This window comes from Lepus europaeus, chromosome 18 (genome assembly GCF_033115175.1).
Source record: "Lepus europaeus isolate LE1 chromosome 18, mLepTim1.pri, whole genome shotgun sequence".
Lineage (NCBI taxonomy): Eukaryota > Metazoa > Chordata > Mammalia > Lagomorpha > Leporidae > Lepus > Lepus europaeus.
Genome location: NC_084844.1, coordinates 24008446 through 24031229, shown reverse-complemented (window position 1 = coordinate 24031229; position 22784 = coordinate 24008446). Strand labels below are relative to the sequence as shown.

The 22784-nt window shown below is 54.2% G+C and overlaps 1 protein-coding gene across 3 annotated transcripts in view; it reads right to left on the bottom strand.

Moving 5' to 3' along the window:
* SP2 (Sp2 transcription factor) overlaps positions 1–20930 on the bottom strand; it is a 34739-nt gene extending 13809 nt beyond the window's left edge. Inside the window, exons 1-3 of one of the 3 annotated variants that reach the window (XM_062215842.1) lie at positions 20903–20930; positions 1851–1927; positions 149–1123 (exon numbers count right to left, since the gene is read on the bottom strand). In XM_062215842.1, coding sequence (XP_062071826.1) covers positions 149–1123; positions 1851–1913 — 1038 coding nt within the window. In that variant the 5' untranslated portion in view covers positions 1914–1927; positions 20903–20930. Of the gene's footprint in view, positions 1–148; positions 1124–1850; positions 1928–20683; positions 20795–20902 lie in introns of those variants that run through there. The other 2 variants (XM_062215841.1, XM_062215843.1) reach the window with 2 other exon arrangements.
* Between the last annotated feature and the right edge of the window lie 1854 nt (positions 20931–22784).

Sequence of the window (22784 nt, the reverse complement as noted above, 5' to 3'; positions counted from 1 at the left end):
CTGTCGGCAGAAATGGCCACCCACTGCTGCTCCAAAGAATCCTACTCCTGACTCTCAGATCAGATCTCAAGACGATCAGCACCATCTTCAAAAGCAAGCCAAGGGGGACCCAAAGAAGAGGGAGGCAGGTGCAGAGGGCGTGTGGTACCTGAGTAGGCGTCGACTCAGTTGTCTGGATCTGAAAGTTCTGGGAGGGCTTCTGGGGGACGGTGGGGAGTGTGGCAGATGCGGCCTGCACCACCCGCAGAGCCTGCTGGGGGATCTGCACCACCTGCTGCTGCTCGGCCTTTGGGGGCACCACCTGGACCTGCTGGACCACGGCTGGCTGGCCCCCGCTAGGGCTCTGAACAATAAGCAGGTTGTTTCCTGCCTGGATGATGTTGTCTGCGGTCGTCTCGATCAGCACCGTCTCCACCTGCTCAGCCACAGCCACGGGTGGCTGGGAGGCGGGAAGGCTCTTCTTCCTGGCTTTCTTGTTAGTCTTAGACAGGGGGGCGGGGGGACTTTCGGCGAGGAGCTGAGCAGGGGCCCCAGTGTCACTGGCATTCACAAGGCTGTTGACTGGCAGGGTGAGCGTCACGTTGCCGCCCCCACCTGTCAGCTTCACCATACTGGCCCCACTCTGCACCGGGGTGGTGGCGCCACTGGACTTCTGGACAGGGGCTGGCTTGATGGGCACCGGCTTGTGACTGGACGGTGAGGGAGTGATGATGGCTTGGTTGGTGCCAGGGATGATCTGGATCTGGTTGGTGAGATTGGGCTGCACCTGGATGGTCTGGGAACTGCTCGTCTGAATCTGAGGGACTGCCTGGTACTGGACGCTGGCATTCGATCGGCTCCCTTTGTTGATCACCGTGGGATTCTGGATAGCAAACACCAGCTGCCCTCCAGGATAGGAGGTGCTCAGCTGCGACCCCTGAATCTGAAGAATATTTCCTTTGGAGGACAAGATCCCAAAGCTATTCTTGCCCGGACTGAGGGGGAGAGGGGCAGGTTTGATGGGGACCAGTTTCCTTGGTGTGGGCTGCGGGGGAGCAGGAGGCGTCACGGCGGCTTCAACAGCTGGGGGGCCGATTTTGCTACATGTTGCAGCAAGCAGGGCTAAGGGCGATGGCTGGGAGTCCTGCAAGAGTCCAGCAGACAAAAGGAGTGAGACAGGAAGGCCCCTTGGTCACAGCCCCTCTGCCCTTCAAGGTCCCCTGCTCTGGGCAGCCCTCTACACTCTGGGGCAGGCACCTGCTGGTCCCCCTCCTTCAGGGCTCCTGGCTCCCTCTGCTGCTGGTTTCTCTGTTAGGTAAGACAGCAAAGGTGGGTGGCGTCTTTCTCAGGAAGGAACTCCCCAGAGGCTGCCCATGGACGGGGTGAGTTAACAGCATGAGCTGACCTCTTACACCCCATAGTCTGTGCCTAACAAGGGAGCGTGTCTCCGATGGAGCTGAGTCCACCACATGGACTGAGCAGACCCTGAGGGACGACTGCGGGAGGGGAGGAGGGGGAATGAGAGGGCCACAGGCAGTGTTTTCTTTGGCGTGGTGCATTCGGCTTTATATATCAGGGAGGGCTGTCTTTTGGGGCTACAGCGAGACAGCCCGTGAGTCCCTCACGGGCAGGGGTCTGGTGGAAGGAACACCCAGTTTGATTGAGTTAAGTGTGTTCCACCACAAATATCCCAACTATGGCACCTCTGGTAAATGGCCACGGTTTCTCAGTTCAGAAAGTATGGATAACTGAGCCTCCCTGGGCCCGTGTCCTAGGGTCCTCAGAGGGGGAACAAGGTTCTGCAGGTGTCGGCGCCCACTGCTCTACACCCCCCCGCTGCCAGCCCCCACCTTGGGGCTCAGTGCACTCGCCTGGGTGGTGGAGGCAGCAGGCTGCAGGTAGTCACTGGGACTGACAGCGGCAGTGGCAGCCATGCTGGTCTGTGGATCTGTTGGAAGGAAAGAGATGGAATGAGGCCCAACAGGTCCAAAAGGAACCCAAGCCCCCGTGCCTCAGATCTTCATGCCGTGCATCGCTGCTTCTCCAGCAGAAGTCAGGGACCCTTCCCTGCACTCCCACCTGAGGGGGCAGCTCCATGTCTCTGTCACCATGAGGACGGCTGGGCCCACCTCCCCTTCCCTGTCCCCTTAGCCACCACAGAGCCTGAATAATCAGCGGATGCCTAAGACTAACTCTTCAGTACCAAGCCATGCCACATGATGGCGCTCTCAATGGTGGCGCTGCTGCCTCGCCCGGCTGGACCAGAGCCCTCAGTACTGCGCAGGCGCCCCGCTAATCCTCTCGCGCGGACCAAGCTTCCTGCTCGCTCCTGCAGCAGCTTCTACCTGGCCGGGCCAGGACTCTGGCGAGGAGGAAACCCCGCTGGCCTCTGAAGTCTCGGGAGCGTCCTGCTCAGCCTTTACCACAGACACAAGGGCCCCAGGTAACTGGCACATGGGTGATTTCTCTTAAGTGAACTTATACTTGGGCAGCAGGGTGGCCCCATGAGGATCACCAAGACTGAAAAGAGCTAACATCTGAGCACAGAGGTGGCTAAAATACAATCAATTCTGTTTTGTTTAAATATGTATCTATCTCCATAAAAGCACAGCCAAATGAAAAATCTTTAAGAAAGCTAAAGTGTTAAAAGCCATAATTTCTTGGTGGCAGAATTTTGCTTGACAATTCTTCTCCTTGTTTTTCAGTATTTTCTCATTTCCCCACAATGACCATACTATATTATACTTTAAACAAAAATAAAGGAGGTTTTGGGGCCACCAGGTTAAGCTATTGCCTGTGACACCAGTGTTCCTTATCAGAGAGCAGTTTGAATGCTGGCTGCTCTACTTCCTATCCAGCTCCCTGCTAATGCGCCTGGGAAAGCAGCGAGGATGGCCCAGGTGCTTGGCCCCTGCTGCCCACGTCGGAGACCCAGATGCAGTTCCTGGCTCCTGGGCCAGACCAACCACAGCAGCCACCTGGGGAGTGAACCAGTGGATGGGAGACCTCTCACCCTCTGTCTGTCATCCTGCCTTTCAAATAAATCAAAGAACTTCTTAAAAAGTAAATAAACAGAGGAGGTTGAGGAGGTAATGAAGAGAATCTTGACCAGAAGTCATGAGAACTTCAATGGAAGAATCCATGCCACCATGGAGCTCATGAATCACCAAGGAAACCAACACGGGACAGAGAGGCAGACTTGCATCCTGAGCCTCTGAGAGAAGGTTTCAGGAAGTACAGAGACAAGGCTCAACAAGACAAAAAGGCACGGAGCCCCTGCTGGGCATTTGGTAAGAAGAGGACAGATGTCAAGGAGACGGCAGAACCATTCCGGTTCCGGCTGGCCTCTAGCTGCCCTCTTTGGGAGAACGATCCTTAAATGGGAAAAGGTAAAGAAAGGGGGAAGCCCAGGACGAGTGATGAGCTAAGAAGGCACCCGGGGACCTCCATGGACATCAGGCCCCAAGTCCATGCAAACGGCACTCAGCAGGAGACTACAGCCCCGCACTGTGTGTGCATGTACAGCCACTGATCCTCGGCCAAGGAGGGACCACAAGGAACAGGCACGTGTGGCAGAACCCAGGTCACGCCAAGCAAACCTTTTTTTTTTTTTTTTTTTTTTTTTACAGGCAGAGTGGACAGAGAGAGAGAGAGACAGAGAGAAAGGTCTTCCTTTGCCGTTGGTTCGTTGGTTCACCCTCCAATGGCTGCCGCGCTGATCCAAAGGCAGGAGCCAGGTGCTTCTCCTGGTCTCCCATGGGGTGCAGGGCCCGAGCACTTGGGCCATCCTCCACTGCCTTCCTGGGCCACAGCAGAGAGCTGGACTGGAAGAGGAGCAACCGGGATAGAATCCGGCGCCCGACCGGGACTAGAACCTGGTGTGCCGGCGCCGCAGGCGGAGGACTAGCCTATTGAGCCACGGCGCTGGCCAAGCAAACCTTTCCTACAAAGTTTTCAACAAGGCATCTGACTAAAGTGCTCAGAATGTTCTTGTGAACAAGAAGGGAAAGAAAGTGGCAGAATGACAGTCTGGTCTTGGGGGCCAAGCTGAACATGACTCCACCTAAGTGCTGAGGACTTGGGTCAACCTCATACATGAGGGAGGTCCCAGGCCCAGGGGCCACAAGCATCTCCTCAGAGGCATTTTTGTTCTTGAGTCTTCACTGTGATAAGGATCTTTTTAAACAGTAAACAGGAGGGACTGGCACTGTGGCACAGCAGGCTGAGCCTCCACCAGCGGCGCCAGCATCCCATAAGAAGCTGCTCTGCTTCCAATCCAGCTTTCTGCTTATGGCCTGGGAAAACAGTGGAAGACGGCCCAAGTGATGGAGCTCCAGAAGCTCCTGGCTCTTGGCCTGGGATAAGCCCAGCTCTGGTCATTGCGGACATTTGGGGAGCGAACCAGCGGATGGAGGACTTTTGTCTCCCCCCCTCCGCCGAAACTCTGCCTCTCAAGTAAGTAAATAAAATCTTAAAAAAAAAAAAAAAAGTGAACAGGGGCTGGCATTCTGCTACAGCAGGTTAAGTTACTACTTGGGACCTCCACTTCTCCTATCAGAGCGCCAGTTCAAGTCCTGGCTACTCTCACTTCCCATCTGGCTCCCTGCTAATGCGCCTAGGGGACAACAGATGATGGCTCAGGTACTTGGGCATCTGCCACCCCCCTGGGAGACCCAGCTGGAGTTTTGAGCTCCTACCTTCGGTGGACCTAGCCATGCGGTGCCTGCTGTAGGCATTTGGGGAATGAACCAGAATATGGAAGATACCTCTCTGTTGCTCTGCCTTTCAAGGAGATGAAAATAAATAAAATCACCGCCTATGATGTTGGCATTCCCTCTGAGTGCTGGTTCCAGTCATGGTTGCTCTACTTTGGATCCAGCTCTCTGCTAATGTACCTGCGAAGGCAGTAGAAGATGGCCCAGTACTTGAGTCCCTGCCACCCGTGCGGGAGACCCCATATGGAGTTCCAGACTCCTGGCTTCAGCTGGGGCTGCTACCATTTGAGGAGTGAACTAGTGAATGAAGATTCTCTGACTCCCTAACTCGGCCTTTCAAATAAATAAAATAAATCTTTAAATACAATGAAGTCAAAAAAAGACATGGGGCAGGTGTTGTGGCACAGTGGGTAAAGCCATGCTTAGAACTAGAACACCCATATTCCACATTAGAGTCCTTGGGTTCAACACCTGGCTGCTCTGCCTCCGAGCCAGCTTCCTGCTAATGTGCCCAAATAGTTGGGTTCCTGCCACCAACAAGGGAGACCTGGATGGAATTCCAGTCTCCTGGCTGCAGCCTGGCCCAGCCCCAGTTGTTACAGCTATTTTGGGGGAGTGAACCAGAAGATGGAATATTTCTCTTTCTCCGTCACTCTTTCAAATACATAAATCATTAAAAAAAAAAAAAAGTTAGGGTGGGTCTTTGGCTTAGCTATTAAGATGCCTGCATCTCACACAAGAGTGTCTGGGTTCAACAACCACCTCCAGCTTCCCGCTGATGCTCATCCTGGGAGGCAGCACTGATGGCTCAAGTAATGGCATCCTTGCCACCCATATGGGAAACCCAGACTAAGTTCCTGGCTTCCAACTTTGGCTTCTGCCTAGCCCTGGTCATCGCGAGCATCTGTGGAGTAAACCAGCAGATGGGAGATCTGTTTCTCTGCCTCCCAAGTAAATAAAACTATTTATTATTTTTGTTAAAGATTTATTTGTTTGGGGCTGGTGGTTAATCCTCCACCTACGGCGCTGGCATCCTATATGGGCGCCGGTTCTAGTCCTGGCTGCTCCTCTTCCAATCCAGCTCTCTACTGTGGCCTGGGAAAGCAGTAGAAGATGGCCCAAGTGCTTCAGCCCATGCACCCGCATGGAAGACTGGGAAGAAGTACCTGGCTCCTGGCTTCAGATCGGTGCAGCTCCGGCCACTGTGGCCATTTGGGGAGTGAACCAACGGAAGGAAGACCTTTCTTTCTCTCCCTCTCTCTGTCTATAACTCTGCCTCTCAGATAAATAAATAAAATCTTTTTTAAAAAAAGATTTATTTGTTTATTTGAAAGATAGAGTTAGAGAGAGAAAGAGAGAAAAAGAGAAAAGAGCTTCTTCCATCCCCTAGTTCATTCCCTAAATGGCCACAATGGCCAATGCTACACCAGGCCAAAGCTAGGCACCTGGAATGCCATCCAGGTCTCCCAAGCTTTTGGGTCATCTTCTGCTGCTTTTCCAGGAACATTAGCAGGGAGATCAGAAGTGGTGCAGATGAAACTCAAACCGGCATTCATATGGGATGCTAGCGTCACAGCAGCTTAACCTGCTGTACCACGATGCTGGCCCCTAGGTAAATAAAACTTAAAGTAAGTAGACAGATAAAGAAATACACTTGGGGGGCCAGCATTGTGATGCAGCAGGTTGAGCCACTGCCTACAATGCCCACATCCCACAAGGGCCCCGGTTCAAGTCCCGGCTGTTCTACTTCCAGTCCCGCTCCCTTCTGATGCCCCTGGAAAAGCAGCAGAGGATGGTCCAACCCTGCACCCACATGGGAAGCCCAGACGAGTCCCAAGGCTTCTGACTTTGGCCTGGCTCAGCCTTGACGGCTGGGGCTATTCAGCAGGTGGAAGGTATCTCTGTCTGTCCCTCTCTCTGTAACTTTGCCTTTCAAATAAATAAATATTTGAAAAAATAAATACTTGACCCATTTGCCCCATAAAAAACTTTAAAAATAAATAGCAAAAAAAAAAAAAAAAAAAAAAAGACCAAGTGTGCTATGTCACTGGATGAGTGCGGCTCGGCAAGTCCTGCACCTCTCAGGGTCCGTGTGTGGTTGCAAGTGCACCTGCACATCTGACTCACGCTGCATCTGTGACAGTGAAGGGCGCCGTCTCTTCAGGAGCAGAGGGAGGACTGTCTCTCCTGGCATTAGTGTAGGGCAGGCGTGCACAACACAGGGTCTGCATCACGCTTCTTTGGAAAGCAACAACCTGAGGTCAAGCATCATCCTCCCAGAATGGTACTGTTGATTTAGATCTTTTTGTAGTCATTTTAAAAAAGATTATTTATTTATTTATTTGAAAGGCAGAGTATCAGAAAGAGAGAGAGACAGAGAAAGAGAGAGAGAAAGAATCTCCCATCCACTGTTTCACTCCCCAAAAGCCACAATAGCCAGGGCTGGGAAAGCCTGAAGCAAGGAGCTGGGAACTCCATCCAGGTCTCCTACGTGGGTGTCAGGGGCTCAAGCACTTGAGCCATCATTTGCTGTCTTCCCAAGCATATCAGCAGGAAGCTGGATCAAAAGCAGAGCAGGGGCCGGCATTATGGCGTAGTGGGTAAAGCTGCTGCCTGTAAAGTCAGCCTCCCACATGGGTACCAGTTTGAGTCCCAGCTGTTCCACTTCTGATCCAGCTACCTGGTTATGTACCTGGGAAAGCAGTGGATGGCTCAAGTGCTTGGGCCCCTGCACCCACGTAGGAGACCTGGAAGAAACTCCTGGCTCCTAGCTTCAGACCAGCCCAGCTCTGACTGTTGCAGCCATTTGGGGAATGAACCAGTGGATAGAAGCCCCCTCCCCCCTTGCCTCTGCCTCTCTGTAACTCTGCCTTTCAAATAAATATATAAATCTTAATTTACAAAAAAAAAGGCAGCATAGCAGCCAGGACACGTACTGGCACTCCAGTGTGGGTGCTGGCATTGCAGGCGGTGGGCTGCGCCACAACACAGGCCACCTGTGGTCACTTGTTAACTTTAGCTCTAGGAGCTGGATGAATGAGTTGAATCACGGATTTATGTTCACACAAAACCAAGCTGTAACATTTTAGATGAAAATGACCTAAGTTAATTCAAAAGCATTTTCCTTTATACTGTTCAAACTATCAGACCATGAACCACAGTTACAAAAGCAATTTACATCAAGACTACACTCACACGGTGTGCTTCACACACACAAACACACATACCAGATTCTTGTCCAGTGCTCATGCAACAGTTTCCCCAAAAAGTTCCCCTCATCACACACAGTGGACTTCGATATTTTTTCCACTCAATTTCATTCTTTAAAATGGTTCTGTGCCCCACAGACCTTGGAGTAACCTCCTCACCACCTAAGTCTAGGAGACAGTGCAAATGGCTGGAAGGCAGGTCAATCTCAAACGTCTCACAAAACTGATGGATGTAAACAGAATGGTGTACTCATTAAGGGACCCTTAAAACTGGCAGGTACAAAAGAGCCTGAGGCTCCATACTGAAAGCAAATTCTGCCAGAGCCCTTCCTTAGTGAGACCGGGGAGTGGGGCTGGGAGGGTTCCCCTCTCAGCCCCACTGCACCACCTGTAGGCAAATCAGGTAATGGCACTCACACAGGCTTTCTGGGAGACTTCACGAACCTCCATGCAAATCTGTGGAGCCTAACACCTGGCAGACAGTGGGGAATCAAGAAATGGTGGCTGACGGTTTAGTAAATCCTGCACTTAGGTTAAAAAATCACATGCAGGACAGGAAAAGAGCTGGATAGCTCCAAAAGCCTGTGGTTTTGACTCAAAGCTCAGCGGGAGCCAGCAGAATCTAGACACTGCAAAGTTGGGTTGCATTTCTAAAAGTTCAATCACAAGACAAGAAAAATCACAGCCCTGGTGTATCTGCACGCTTGGGCCACATCCGGAGCGTCAGGTTCCGATCTGAAAGGGGGATTTTCAACTGCAGTTTCTTCCAAGGACAGCAGAAACAGTTGTGGCTAGGAGAGAGTGGGAATGTCAACCAGGGTGTTTGTCCCACCCTTGGTTCAAAGAGCAGCAACCAAGCCTTCCGCAAGGCTCTGTCAAGGGGGATTTCAGCTTAATGAAAAGGGGGAACTTTCAAAAGCTGGAATCAGTTGCTTTTGAGGTAATGTTCTCCTTTCTCTGGAATCTCGGAGGCCAGACGTGTAACTCTGCTGGAGATGAGATTTCAAGGTGGGGTGGGTGTTGGACCAAACCACCTTTAAGGTTTCTACTTCTCAGACTATGGTGCTGGTGGAAACACAAGCTGAGGCAGCTGCTGGCTGCCGGGAAGCAGGCAGGGGCTCAGGGGCTCTCCCAGGAGGCTCCCCCAGGCTCAAGCTGGCTCCGTTACAACTGGTACGAGCCCCTCAGACACCCTCTGCTGTGAGGAAGAGGGATAGACATTGCAACAGGGACAGTAGGAAGAAACACAACGGGAACCAGCTGAGCACTCCTTAATCATCCCCCCCCCCCCCGGGGCAGTTGTTATGACCTTGCAGTCCAACCGTCTGGAGCCCAGGCTGGGCTCCAAGCACCTCTTGAGCCAGGGAGTAGAAGCAGAACCTGCTGGAGCAAGCTGCACACTGCTGCGCCGACACGGCACTGCGTCAGTTGGGTTGCTTTTCCTCCCCAGCCGACTCTGGAAACACCCCTCCAGATCTCTGTCTGTCACCCTGAGCTTTATGGCCCCTGGCCTGCAGCTCTCCTTACCACTGCAGAATTACATCCTGGGGTTAACCACGAAAGGGGAAAGAGCAGCAGTTCAGTTGGCTTGGAAGTGAAAGGTAGTTAAGAGGAAGTATTGTGAGGACCAGCACTGTAGCAGAGCAGGTTAAGCCGCTGTCTGCAGCGCTAGCATCCCATATGCGTCCTGGCTGCTCCACTTCTGATCCAGCTTCCTGCTAATGTGCCTGCAAAAGCAGCAGAAGATGGCCCAAGTGCTTGGGTCTCTGCATCCATGTGGGAGATGCAGAAGAAGCTCCTGGCTCCAGGCTTCAGCCTGGCCCAGCCCTGGCCATTGTGGCCATTTGGAGAGTGAACCAGTAGATGGAGGATCTCTCTCTCGGTCTCTCTCTCTCTGTGACTCTTTCAAATAAATAATCTTTACAAATAGAAACTTAAATGTGATCTGATAGCTACCAGAAGTTTAAAACCAATACATAAATATGTACCTGTGTCTTTCTCTGTTGAGCTTATAACCTAACAAACAGCAGAGGATGGCCCAAGGGCTTGAGCCCTTGTACCCACATGGGAGACCCAGATGAAGCTATTGGCTCCCGGCTTCCATCTGGCCCAGCCCTGGTCATTGTGACCATTTACGGGGTGAACCAGTAGATGGAAGATCTCTCTACCCTCTCCTTATTTCTCCCTCTCTTGCCATAGCTCTTTCAAATAAATAAGTAAATAAATTTAAAAAAAAAAAGTAGCTGAGACAGGTAACTTCAAGACTACAGTATGATCAAAGGTTTCTTGGAAGCTCATTGATTTGGAACCTTATATTTAACATGTAATTTGGACATAAATTGTGCTTAACTTTTCCTTCGTACGGCAGTGAGGCCAAATGGTGTAGGAAGACTGCAAAGGGGCTCTGGGGCGGAGTTTTATAATTGTTTTATGCCACTTCCTCCATTTTAACAGCACCATTTGCTTTTAACAGCAGTTCACATCAGGTCCCTGAAACCTGCGTCCAGCAACATTGTAAGTGGGGTCACTGCATATTCTTAAAAGAAAAAGCTGCATTTCTTTCGAATTATATCAGTCAGGCTTTTCATTAATTCAGGTTGGCTGACATTTTCCCAACAGTCCCTGGGCTGAAGTTTTCCAGTAATTTACTACACAGCAACAGTGCCTCTCCAAGGCAACACGGAAAACTCCCAAAGGCATCCAACCAGGCTTGTGACGGGGGCAGCAGTGCCAGGTACCCGACGGGGCCACACCCGACTTTTCTTTCCCCTCACTGAAGTCCGATTCAACCCCCAAACCAGCAGAAAAACCTCCCTGGGTCTCTGGGCTCTTCCTCCTGTCCCCAGCACTGCTTTCCCTTCCTCCCTCTCCCGATCTGTCCATCCAAGCAAGGCCTCTCTTCCGTGGGTCTTCCTTTTGTGCTGCCCACAGACAAGTCCAGCTTTGACACCCCAGGATCACCCTTGGGCCCCACTGGCCTTCCTTCAGACCCCTAAGGAGCCTTTGGCCCTGCAGCTGCCCTGAGATGGAGCCAAGCCCTTTGGGAACACTGACTACCCATAAAATCACGAGGGAACTAAGGTAGGGGACTAGGAAAGAGCTCCCCACGGTAAGCCATGTCTTTTTCCAGTGAACTGCTGACATCAAGGCCAGCACTCAGCACAGCCCTGTGGGTTCAACGAGTGTCTTTGGTTAAACCAGACTGTCTTCCAGAATTTCCAATCACAATAAAACCTAGTGTCAAACTCATCCCCAGTGAATCACCGAATGCTGATAACCCCAATTCCTTTTTTTTTTTTTTTTGGACAGGCAGAGTTAGAGAGTGAGAGAGAGAGAGAGACAGAGAGAGAGTTATAGATAGAGAGAGACAGAGAGAAAGGTCTTTCCTTCATTGGTTCACTCCCCTAATGGCCACTACAGCCGGAGCTGCGCCGATCTGAAGCCAGGAGCCAGGTACCTCCTCCCGGGCTCCCATGCGGGTACAGGGACCCAAACACCTGGGCCATCCTCCACTGCCCTCCTCGGCCACAGCAGAGAACTGGACTGGAAGAGGAGCAACCAGGACTAGTACCTGGCACCCTAACTGGGACTAGAACCCGGGGTGCAGGCACCGCAGGTGGAGGATCAGCCAAGTGAGCCACGGCGCTGGCTGATGATCCCAATTCCTAACAGAACTCCCTCTCCAATTCTCCAATCTCCTGCCGCTCTCCAGCACCATCGCCATTTTCCTAGCATTAACCACTCAGCCCGGCCCAGCCCAGCCCGGCCCAGCCCAAGGTTCTGCCAAGAACTTCTTAGGCTCTAGCCTTGCCCCTCTTATCCAACCTCCACAACAGGGTTTGAAGAATCTTTTCAAAATGCAAAATCCCTCCAGCCAACCCATCGGCCCCCTGGATGATGTCCGGATGCTCTAAAGATAAGCTCACTGAGGCCAGAAGACGCCCCCTCCCTGGCCCTCCCCTGTAGCTACAGCCGCTCTGCCCTTCCAACTCTCCCAACTCACACTTCACTTTTCATCTCTCGGGAACTAACCCCGCTCGCTCCCGTGGAGCCCCACGCGCTCTCTCCGTTTGGCCAGCGCTGTCCTTGGGTGCTCCTTTACAGCTCCCTCCTTTAGGTGACCTTGCTAGTGCCAGTGCGTCCCCCAGCCCAGGAGGGCATGGAATGTCTCTGTACAGCAACTGACACAGCGTAACAGGAGGGCGCCTGGGCTCTGGCCATCTTGCTAGGGGCCAGCTCACCGGTCACACTGGACACAGGGAACGGGAGAGAAGGGCGCCCACAGAAAGGACATGGCTGCCGTAGCCAGAACCTGGTTAACATTCCACACCCAGGCCGATTTTTTTTTTTTTTTTTTTTTTTTTTTGCCTCCTGGCTCCCCACCAGCCTGGCTGTGGCCTCTGAGGCCGCTGTGGTATTTCCCCTGGAGGAATTTCACTCTGTGCAAACACTGCTTCTCCTGGCTATTTTGGTCAGCTTAGCTGGGCCAAAAGCCAACAACACAGTCTCTAAGCCTAGGCTTTCCCAGTTGCCTAGCCTGGAAGAATGCAGGGCTGGTGAGTGAAAAGCAAGCCACGGCTAGTTTCAGAGAACAAAGCTGGGCCTCAAAGGAAGCTGATGAATGGGCGAAGAGAATCAGCTTGGACTGGGGAACAGCACCCCAACTGTGGGAGACTCCAAACTGCACCGAACACTTGGAGAAGCAAATCTAGCAATCACAATAAGCACTATCCAAGAGCCCAACAACGGTCAAACACATTTCACTGACTTCCATTAAACAAGAGCAGTGCTGGGAGCGGCCCCCTCCTCGAAGGCTGGAGAGGGAGGTGAGTGAGGCATGGAGGTCCTGTCCCTCCCCAGCCCCCTTCCTGAGCCTTACTGTTCCCTACCCTCAACTCTCACCCCCAGCCTCAGCCCCTGATCCTCATTTGTGTCTGCAGTTTTAAAAAAAATTATTTCAAGGCACAGTGACAGGGAGAAAGAGGGAGAGGGAGAGAGAGAGAATGAATCTTCCATCTGCTGGTTCACTCTACAAACCCACACAACAGCCAGGGCTGGGCTAGACTAAAGCCAGGAGGCAGGAATTCATCCAGGTTTCCCATGTGGGTGTCACAGCCATTATCCACTGCCTACCAGGATGCATTAGCAGGAAGCTGGGTCAGAAGTAGAGCAGCTGGGGCTGGTGCTGTGTCACAGCGGGCTAAAGCCCCAGCCTGCAGTGCTGGCATCCCATACGGGCGCCGGTTCAAGTCCTGGTGGCTCCACTTCCAATGCAGCTCCCTGCTGCACCCATGTGGGAGACCTGAAAGAAGCTCCTGGCTTCAGATTGGCCTTTGCAGCCATCTGGGGAGAGAACCAGCAGATGAAGACCTCTCGCTGTTTCTGCCTCTCTCAGTAACTCTTTCAAACAAATAAAATAAATCTTAAAAAAAAAAAAAAAGGAGGAGGAGGAAGAGGAGGAGGAGGAGGAGCAGCAGCAGCTAAAACCAGAACTCTGATATGGGATGTGAGCATCCCAAGCTTAACCTGTGGTGCCACCATGCTCTCAACAGTGTGTTCACAATTTCAAAATTTCCTTCACCAGCTAAGCAAAACTCCTTGCCTATTCCTGCTGTCCCCAACCCTGTCTTTCTTGAACGTGTCTCAATCTCACCTCACTGCACCAGCCCCATCCCAGCTACAACTGCTCACCTTCCCGCCACCAACAGACCTCCCTGTTGCTAGACCTAATGGCCAATCCTTACACCTCCTCTTCTGTGTGGATCCGACAGTGAATCAACTGCTCTTCCTCCTTGCAACCTTTCTTCCCTCAGCTTCTAGGACACACTTGCTGGCTTGGTCTCCTGCCTCTCTGGCTACTTCTCAATCTCCTTTGCTGGTTCCTCCTCTCCTTTCAAATTCTGATGGTTGGGCTACCCTTGGACCTACCTTTCTCTACACCTGTTTCCTGGAGATTTCATCTAATCTCCTGGCTTTAAAAAAAAGCAATAATATGTAGATTCTATGTAATGATGACTACAAACTTTTTTTTTTTTTTGGACAGGCAGAGTGGATAGTGAGAGAGAGAGACAGAGAGAAAGGTCTTCCTTTTCCATTGGTTCACCCTCCAATGGCCGCTGCGGCTGGCGCGCTGTGCCGATCTGAAGCCAGGAGCCAGGTGCTTTCTCCTGGTCTCCCATGCAGGTGCAGGGCCCAAGCACTTGGGCCATCCTCCACTGCCCTCCTGGGCCACAGCAGAGAGCTGGACTGGAAGAGGAGCAACCGGGACAGAATCCAGCACCCCGACCAGGACTAGAACCCGGTGTGCCGGCGCCGCAGGCGGAGGATTAGCCTATTGAGCTGCGGCGCCGGCTGACTACAAACTTCTATCTAGGTTTGTACGCCCCACTGCCAGCTGGCATTGCCACTTAGATATATTACCAGGCATCCTAAATCCGTGCTTCTGACATCTCCCTAATTCTGCGCTTCCTTCAGAAATCCACACTGCACCAATGGTGACTGCGTGAGCTGCTCAGCCAAATTCTAGGAGTTCTCTTTTCTATGTCCTGCATTTGACAGCCAGTAAGCATATTTGGCTCTGCCTTCAAATATATCACTTTTTAAGTCAGAGTTAAAAATAGAGAGGAAGAGACAGAGACAGAGAGAGAGAGAAGGAGAGAGAGAGACATCTTCTATTTGCTGGTTCACTCCCCACAGGGCCACAAAGGCTGGACCTAGGCCGGTCCAAAGCCAGGAGCCAGGAGCTTCATCTGGGTGTCCCATGTGGGTGCAGGGGCCCAAGTACTTAGTCCATCTGCTGCTGCTTTCCCAGGCATATTAGCTGGGAGCTGGATTGGAAGTGGAGCAGCTGGAGGCCAAACCAGCACCCATATGGGATGCCAGCGCTGCAGGCTGCAGCTTATGCTGTGACACAGCACAGGCCCCCAAGTATATTCTGAATCGGACTCATTTCCCCACCTCTGCATCATCACCTGGGTCCCAGGTCCCCATACTCTCTCACCTGTATAACCAACTAAGCCTCTTAAGCTGGGTATCCAACCTTGACCCCTGAAGTCTATTCTCAACATGAATACAGAATGAGACCCATTAAACTTCCTCCTTGCTCAGAGGCCCCCTACTGTCCCACTCAAAGTAGGAGCCAAAGTCCCTACAACACAGAAGGCCCCTCGGTGACCTACCCTCCTGTCTCACTCACTACTTGGGTCACCTGGCCTCCTTGCTGTTCCCAGAACATACTGGGGGCGCGGGGTGGGGTGCTTCTCCAGGTCTCTGCACTGCTGTTCAGTCCCCTCCCTTCCCTGACCACCTACGTCAGCTGCTCCCACCTCACACACGTTCCTGTCCTCTCTTCCAGGTTCCCCTCTGCATTTCCCACTCTCTAACAAAATGTCTATTAGTCTCCCACTGAGAGAGATTCCTAAAGGCAGGGACTTCTCTGTCTTCCTCACTGAACCAACTACCCCAGTGCCCCGCATACAGCAGGTGCTTAGTATGTATTTGCTGAATGAATGAATGAACCCGGAGGCAGTGGAGTTGGAGAGCCTCAGTGGAGTTTGAGAAGCAAAGGAGAACACCTGCAGATCTGCATCTCCGGGCACTGGGCGAGGATCCAGTCCCAAGTGTAGGTCAGCCCCCGAGGGCGAGAGCCTGAGCAGGAGCCAGCGCAGCCCAGTCCTGCTCCTGGACAAACCCTTGAGCACACACACAAGGGCAGCACGTGTCAGGGCTCCTCTCCACTGACACGGCCGGGGGAAACGCAGCTGGACAACACGGGCACCTGAACAGAATACCTCTCGACCATCTCCACCCTGCACGCCTCTCCCCAGAAAGGGGCCCTGTGGTGTGCTAGTTTGCATTCTGCCTGGGCCACACCCCATTGTTACTGGAGCCGAAGGGACTCTGGAGAAGGGGTGCCGGGGACAGCAATGATACAGGAGAACTCTCACCACAACCAAAGCAGCCCCAGGAAATGGTGCAAAGCGTTTTCGTCAAAGAGCACTGCCTTAGAGGGCAGGCGTAAAAAGAGAGCGCGCTGCGTTTCCCCTACAGGATCTCATCGGCTGCAAGCACACTGCTTTCTCCCTCCGCTTTGGCACGCGGATCTCTGAGTCACTCTCTACACTCACCCCGGGCTAGGATCTGCTCCCGAAACGAGGGGTGACTTCATTTCCCCCGAGAGAAGAGGGCTGGCTTACCAGTTACTTCTCTGAAGGTTAGAAAATGTCTTGCTCTGGTTTTTTTCTAGGCTGATCTGAGATGTCCAATTAGACATCAACAGTCCACTTCCGATCACGTGGCCCTCCCTGCTGCCTTCCTCCCTGCTCCCACTCTCTCGGAGGCCACTCTGACGCCACTAAATCCTACGGGAGAGGTGACAACCCCGAAGAGGAAGCTCTTGAAAGAGGACATTTGGAGAGGTTCACACCAGTGCCTGCCAGCTCCTCTGAGCCACTTTCACCCCGCGGCTGAGATGAAAGGCCTAAGTCACCACAGAGGGACTAACTGGCATTGCAGAGCACTCAGCAACTAAAGCACGTCCAGGCCAAGCCTCTGCCCTGCACAGTGGGGCAAGGCTGGGGACGGCAGGTAACTGATGTTGAAACAGCACAGCTAACGAACGAGAGCCGCGATGAGATCCCAGTGGCTGGTCTGCCAGCATGCTTGTCCGGTGACACAAACCGCCTGAGGTCTCAGCAGGGCCCACAGAAGCGCTGACACTGGACACTGAGCCCTCTCACAGCCTCCTGCTCCTGGGCCCAGCTCATCGTCCAGACTGCACCCGCCGCCAGTCCACTCTAAGGAGCAGCACAGCAGTGCCGCGGGCAGTGGCACGCTCGGAGCGTTCCGAAAGAGTACTTCCCCGACGCGGAGAGGCAGCCACAGCTCTCCTGGCTGCCAGGCCTGTTCCAGGCTCGCTCCGGGAGCTGCTTTTCACTTTGCACGAGGCAGTACACACATCATTTTTCCCTTTTGGAATCTGCCAACTGGAACAAGCCCACCAGCCTGGGCGCATCCCCTCAGGGCACACCCCAAGCCCTTTCCTACTTAGCCTGACACTGCTCTTGAGGGAATATCCCACAGGTTCATCTTCCCAGCCTGCTCCAACAGATGACTGACAGAAGTGTGGGCGCTCCTCCCCGGGGTCTCCTGGAGAGCACGGCCTGCCAAACCCTGCTCCGCGGGTCACCCAGCCAGCGCACCCCTAGAGACAGGCTTTCAACTACACTTCAGAAATACAAAGACCACGTGCTGGCTCTACGGAGGAAGAAATAAAGGGAGAGAGCTTTTCCCCTTCCTACAACAGGTCTAGAAGTCACACATACCCAAAACGAAAGCAAACACCAGCCCATGCATTCCATAAAGACGTGCACTTCCAAGCCCAGGACAGACTGGTTTGGTCCAGCCCACAGACAAAGTATTCCTGGTTTACACCAGACTGGGAGTAAATCCATAAATCCCATCCAAAAGGACACTGCAGCTCGACCGCCCAATACACTCCTAAGAAAGTATGTGGGGTTAGGCTGAGACCACGCAATCCTACAAAGCCAGAGGAGTTTGCACCACACACCCCTACACTTTCTAATGTGCTACACACTCTTTAAAGCAACGTTTCTCTGTTTCTCAGTCTGTGGCCACTGCCCATCTCATTCAAAAGTCATTCCTAAATTTTTCAGTGTTCGGAAGCAAGGCTTCCAACATGCGTGCACACAGAGAACAGAGGGGATAAACCAAAGTTTTAGAACAAGAACCTGCTGGGACCAGCACTGAGGCACAGTGGCTGAGGCTGCCACTTGCAGCACCAGCACCTCTTTGAGCACTGGTTCGAGTCCCAGTTGCTCCACTTCCAATCACGTTCCCTGCTAATGCGCCTGGGAAAACAGTAGAAGATGGCCCAAACCACCCACGTGGGAGACCTGGTTGGAGTTCCAGGTTCCTGGCTTTAGCCTGGCCATTGCAGCCACAGGGGAAATGAACCAGCAGATGGAAGATCTCTGTCTCTGTCTCTTTCTGTAACTCTACCTTTCAAATATAAATAATCTTTTTTTTTTTTAATTTGACAGGCAGAGTTAGACAGTGAGAGAGAGAGAGACGGAGAGAAAGGTCTTCCTTCCGTTGGTTCACCCCCCAAATGGCTGCTACAGCCGGAGCTAAGCCAATCCGAAGCCAGGAGCCAGGCGCTTCCTCCTGGTCTCCCATGCAGGTGCAGGGGCCCAAGCACTTGGGCCATCCTCCATTGCCTTCCCGGGCCACAACAGAGAGCTGGACTGGAAGAGGAGCAACCAGGACAGACTCCGGCACTCCGACTGGGTCTAGAACCCGGGGTGCTGGCACCGCAGGTGGAGGATTAGCCAAGTGAGCTGTGGCGCCGGCCCAAAGGGCTGCTATTAAACCACCAGAAGAATTCAAGGTCAACATGAACTACCCCACCTGCTGGACTGCCATAAAGTGCTTTTACCAACATATTTGCCAAAATCCTGTGAAAGCTTCTCTCTGCCTCCGTAGGCCACCACGGCCCAAACACTAAGTCTGAGAGAAAGTGGCCAGTCCATGTGCTGCCCACAGCAATGCCAAGCTTTCCCTCCTGCAGCCAGCTGTCCTTGCTGGGCAGTCAGGTAACGACTGGACTATGAACAAACTCTCCCTGGGTTTCTTTGGCAGAGAGTCTGTGCCTTTAGCGCCCTAGCTTAGGGGGTTCATAACTATGTCAGAACCACTTCTCTATCCCATTGTTGCTTTTAACCGGAAAAGGTTAATAAGCCAGTTACCCAAGTGGCAGATCTAGAATGAGAAAACTGGCCAATCACCCTAGCCAGTGAGAATCCATTTCCAATAGGTATTAACACCTGTTAGAAGCAATGGGGGAAAAAAAAAAAGCAGCAGCAGGAATGGGGGGCCGGAACTGTGGCACAGCGGGTTAAAGCCCGGGCCTAAAGCACCGGCATTCCATATGGGCGCCGGTTCTAGTCCCGGCTGCTCCACTTCCGATCCATCTCTCTGCTATGGCCTAGGAAAGCAGCAGCAGATGGCCCAAGTGCTTGGGCCCCTGCATCCATGAGGGAGACCTGGATGAAGCTCCTGGCTTCAGATCTGCGCAGCTCCGGCCATGGCCATCTGGGGAGTGAACCAGCGGATGAAGACCTCTCTCTGTGTCTCTACGTCTCTCTGTAACTCTTTCAAATAAATAAAATAAATCTTAAAAAAAAAAAAAAAAAAAGCAGCAATGGGAACGCTGATATCACCAGCCCGATTGATAGATTGCCTGACAAATTCATCCACTTTATCACACACAGAATTTAAAACAAAAGACACTGCAGTCATATTCATGATTGCAGACAATGGGCTTCTTTGTTAGTCATCAAAGGACTGCTGTGCTGTGGACTCTACCATCACCATCTCCTCAGCCTCTGGGTGAGCTGGCCAACATCTCAATTTTCTAACCCTAAAAATCTCATCATCCAAAATAACCAATCCAGGGGCTGGTGTTGTGGCACCAGCAGTTAAGCCGCCACCTGCGAGGTTGGCATCCCTTATGGGTCCTGGTTCAAATCCTGGCTGGTCCAGCTCCCTGTTAATGTGCCTGGGAAAGCAGCAGAGGATGGCATAAGTGCTTGTGCCCCTGCCACCCACATAGGAGACATGGAGGAAGCTCCTAACTGCAGCCTGGCTCTGTGCTGTTGCAGCCATTTGGGGAGTGAACCAGTTGATGGAAGATAAACAGATCTTTAAAAAAAAAAAAAGTTAACCAACCCAACACTTAGGCCCCACCTTGCCACTTCCTGCAATCTGTAATGATCTGTGACAGGTGCCCTTGGGCCAATTCCTCATCTAAAGCACTTCATAGGAAGTACCCTTCAGGGACAGAGCTCCTGGACAACGTAGGCTGAGACGCCCAGCCAAAGACCCTCGACTCCAAAGCCAAGGAAGGCGGCAAGGGCAGGCTTCTCCTTTGCCCCGCGAGGACCACAGTCTCTTGAGCTCACAAAGCCCGCGGGGACGGGGCTGAGCGCGATCAGGGGATGAAGGTGGGGTGCAGGAAGACTCCAAGTCTCTCTTCAGCCATTCCCTGGGACCGTCTGGCCCCCTCGCCCCACCCCGCCCCGGGGAGTCAGGAAACGGGGGCACGGGGGCCCTGTCAGCAAGTTCTCGAACTGCTCGCAATTCTGCCAAAGAGCTGGCAGGGCCCGAGCGCGCGGCGCGTGCGTGCACTCAAAGGCTGGTGCCCACTCCGCGGGCTAAGGCGGCAGTGCCCCGAGACCACTCCCTCACTGGGGTACATCGGTCACCAGGGCTGGCGTCCGCGCCCAGCAGCGCCCATGTTGGGGGCGGGGGGGCACCGTCTGAAAGAAAAAATTCTCTCGCCCCCCTCTGCCCTCCAGAGGGTCCCGCGTCGCCGGTGGGCACCTAGAGTTCGAGGCCGGGGGCGTCCCCCAGACCCACGGCGAGCACGAGGGTTGCGCGCCGTCTCCTCAGGACAGGCCCGGGCACTGCCCACCAGGCGGGCAGCTCTGAGGAGGGCCGGCGACCCGGCTGAGGGGGTGCCACGCACGCCCCAGGTGCCCGCTTCCCCGGAAGCGGCCGCCCTCCCGCCCAGCGGGCTCCGAGGGGGCGGGGAGTCGAACGCCCCCTTCCGGGTGCCTCCGCCCGGCTGGCCAGCCCCGCTCCTCCTCCGGGCGGGAATCCTCCCTCCCCCGCCCCTCCCGAAGCCGGGCCCCGACGCCAGGCCTGGCCCCAGGGGGGATCCCCCGGCGCCGGCTCCCCCTCCCCGCGGCCTCTGCCCACCTTCCCGACCCTTGAGGGCCGGAAAGACCCCGCCGGCAGCGGCCAGGACCCACCGCTCATTACGACATCTTCCTCCCTGGCCTCCGCCGCCTCCGCCGCCACCGAGAGCCTGACACCGCCCGCCTAGAGCCCGCCAATCCCGGAGCCCGCCACCGCCCGAGCGACGGCAGCGCCCACCAGTAAGCGGTCGGGACATTGGGGACCGACAGCACTACTAACCAATCACCGAGGGTCATCTAGAGCGACGTTGGTTTGGCCAATAGGTCTGTGAAGGGTCACTGACGGACGGTAGAGGGCACCAACCGGAAACCTACGGAAGAATGAACGACGTGTTCCTCGGCCAACTGGCGGGAGGCAAAGTCCCGCCCACTGTGTCGTTGATGGACAGCGACAGGAAGCTGGGTGGGGCGGGGTTTAGCTGAGGACTGTTCCTGTATTGGTCGTGGTTGACCTTCCACCCACCTCTAACCCAGAAGATGAGTGATAGATCTGCCCTAAAGCCAATCAGAAGTCCTTAGGGTGAGGCCCTATAAATAGCATATACATTTCGCCTCCAGTCCAGTCTCGCCCAGGTGTGGCAGGGCCGCGTCTTGCTCGCCGGCGGCCGTCGGCTCCCACTCAGCCTCTCGCCTGGTGAGTGGAAAGCCGCCAGTCACTCGTTCAGCCCCTCGCCCGTCTTCGCCTCGGGAGAGGCCACTTGGACAGCGCGGCATTTTGGCGCCCGCCACCGTGGCGGGAGTTGGAGCGACGGGACATTCCTGAGAGGATTTTCGGTGTCACAGCCCCAGCCCCTGCTAATCCCCACCTGGCTGTCGCGGCGCCCCGGCCCCCGCCCCGCGCCCCCCACACGCGTGCGTCGGGGCCGAAGGAAGCCCAGAGCAGACCCCCGGCCCCGCCGGCCCTCGTCCGCCTCGGGGCTGGGGGCGTGCCCAGGACCTTTTAACCGGCGCCCCGGGCGGGCAGGCGGCTGAGCGGGGACTCGGCTTCCCCCGGCGTGGCCGGCGCTGCCCGGGTGGGCTGCTCGCTCCAGACTTGCCTGTGGCCGTGCGCCTCGGGAAGCCCGCCTGGCTTTGGAGAGCGGGAATGCTCTCTGGCTTGAGGCCAGCTCGCCCCGCTCGCTCTCGGGAGACCTCCTGGGCCCCCGGGGCACCTGCAGCCCGGGCCGGCTCCCCTCTCCCCTGCGTGTTCATCCCACGGGGGAAATGCACGTTCGCGCTCAGACCCGGTGCCCTCGAACAAGTGCCTAGAACGAGCGCCCGGCCAGCAGCCCCTACACTTAACACTGCCCGTTCCCCTCCTCGATTCTCTTTCTGTCGCAGTCAACAGCCTGAACAGCACGCCAGAAAGGGCTGGCACGGTAACACAGAGCGGAAGGCCTGCGTCCCAGTGACGGATGGACCAATGTTAAGTCTCTTCCAGGCCACCCCTCTCTGTGTCAGCCCTAGAAAGACATCAGGCAACATCTCTAGAACCTTCCATGGAAGGTTCTCTGCCTTCCGGGTAAAGCCAGGCTGCTTTCTAGCCCTGTACACGCCTGTGTATTTTTCTCCTCCACCTACAAATCCTGTCCTCTTCCCTCATTCCTAAACACCTACCAGTTCTTACCCTGCCCTGCCTCCTGGCCAACTCCTACGCATCCTCCAAGACCCTGCTCAGAGTCTGCACGCCTCATCCCCACCCAGCTGAAGCGTCTTGCTCCCGTGTTCTGCCCTGTTCTTGACACGTGTGAAAGGCGTCCGTCACACTATTTACACACGTTTATTTTCACTTCTGACTCTCCTGCAGTAGTGGCCGGCGCTGTGGCATAGCAGGTAAAGCCGCTGCCCTCCACACCAGCATCCCATAGTTTGTGTCCCGGCTGCTCCACTTCTGATCCAGCTCTCTGTTATGGCCTGGGAAAACAGCAGAAGATGGCCCAAGTGCTTGGGCCCCTCCACCCACGTTGCAAGACCCCAGTGAAGTTCCTGGCTCCTGGCTTTGGCCTGGGCCAATGCTCGCCATTGCAGCCATCTGGGGAGTGAACCAGCGGATGGAAGATTCTCTCTCCTTCTGTCTCTCCCTCTCTGTATAGAACTCTTTCAAAATAAAGTATATCTTTTTA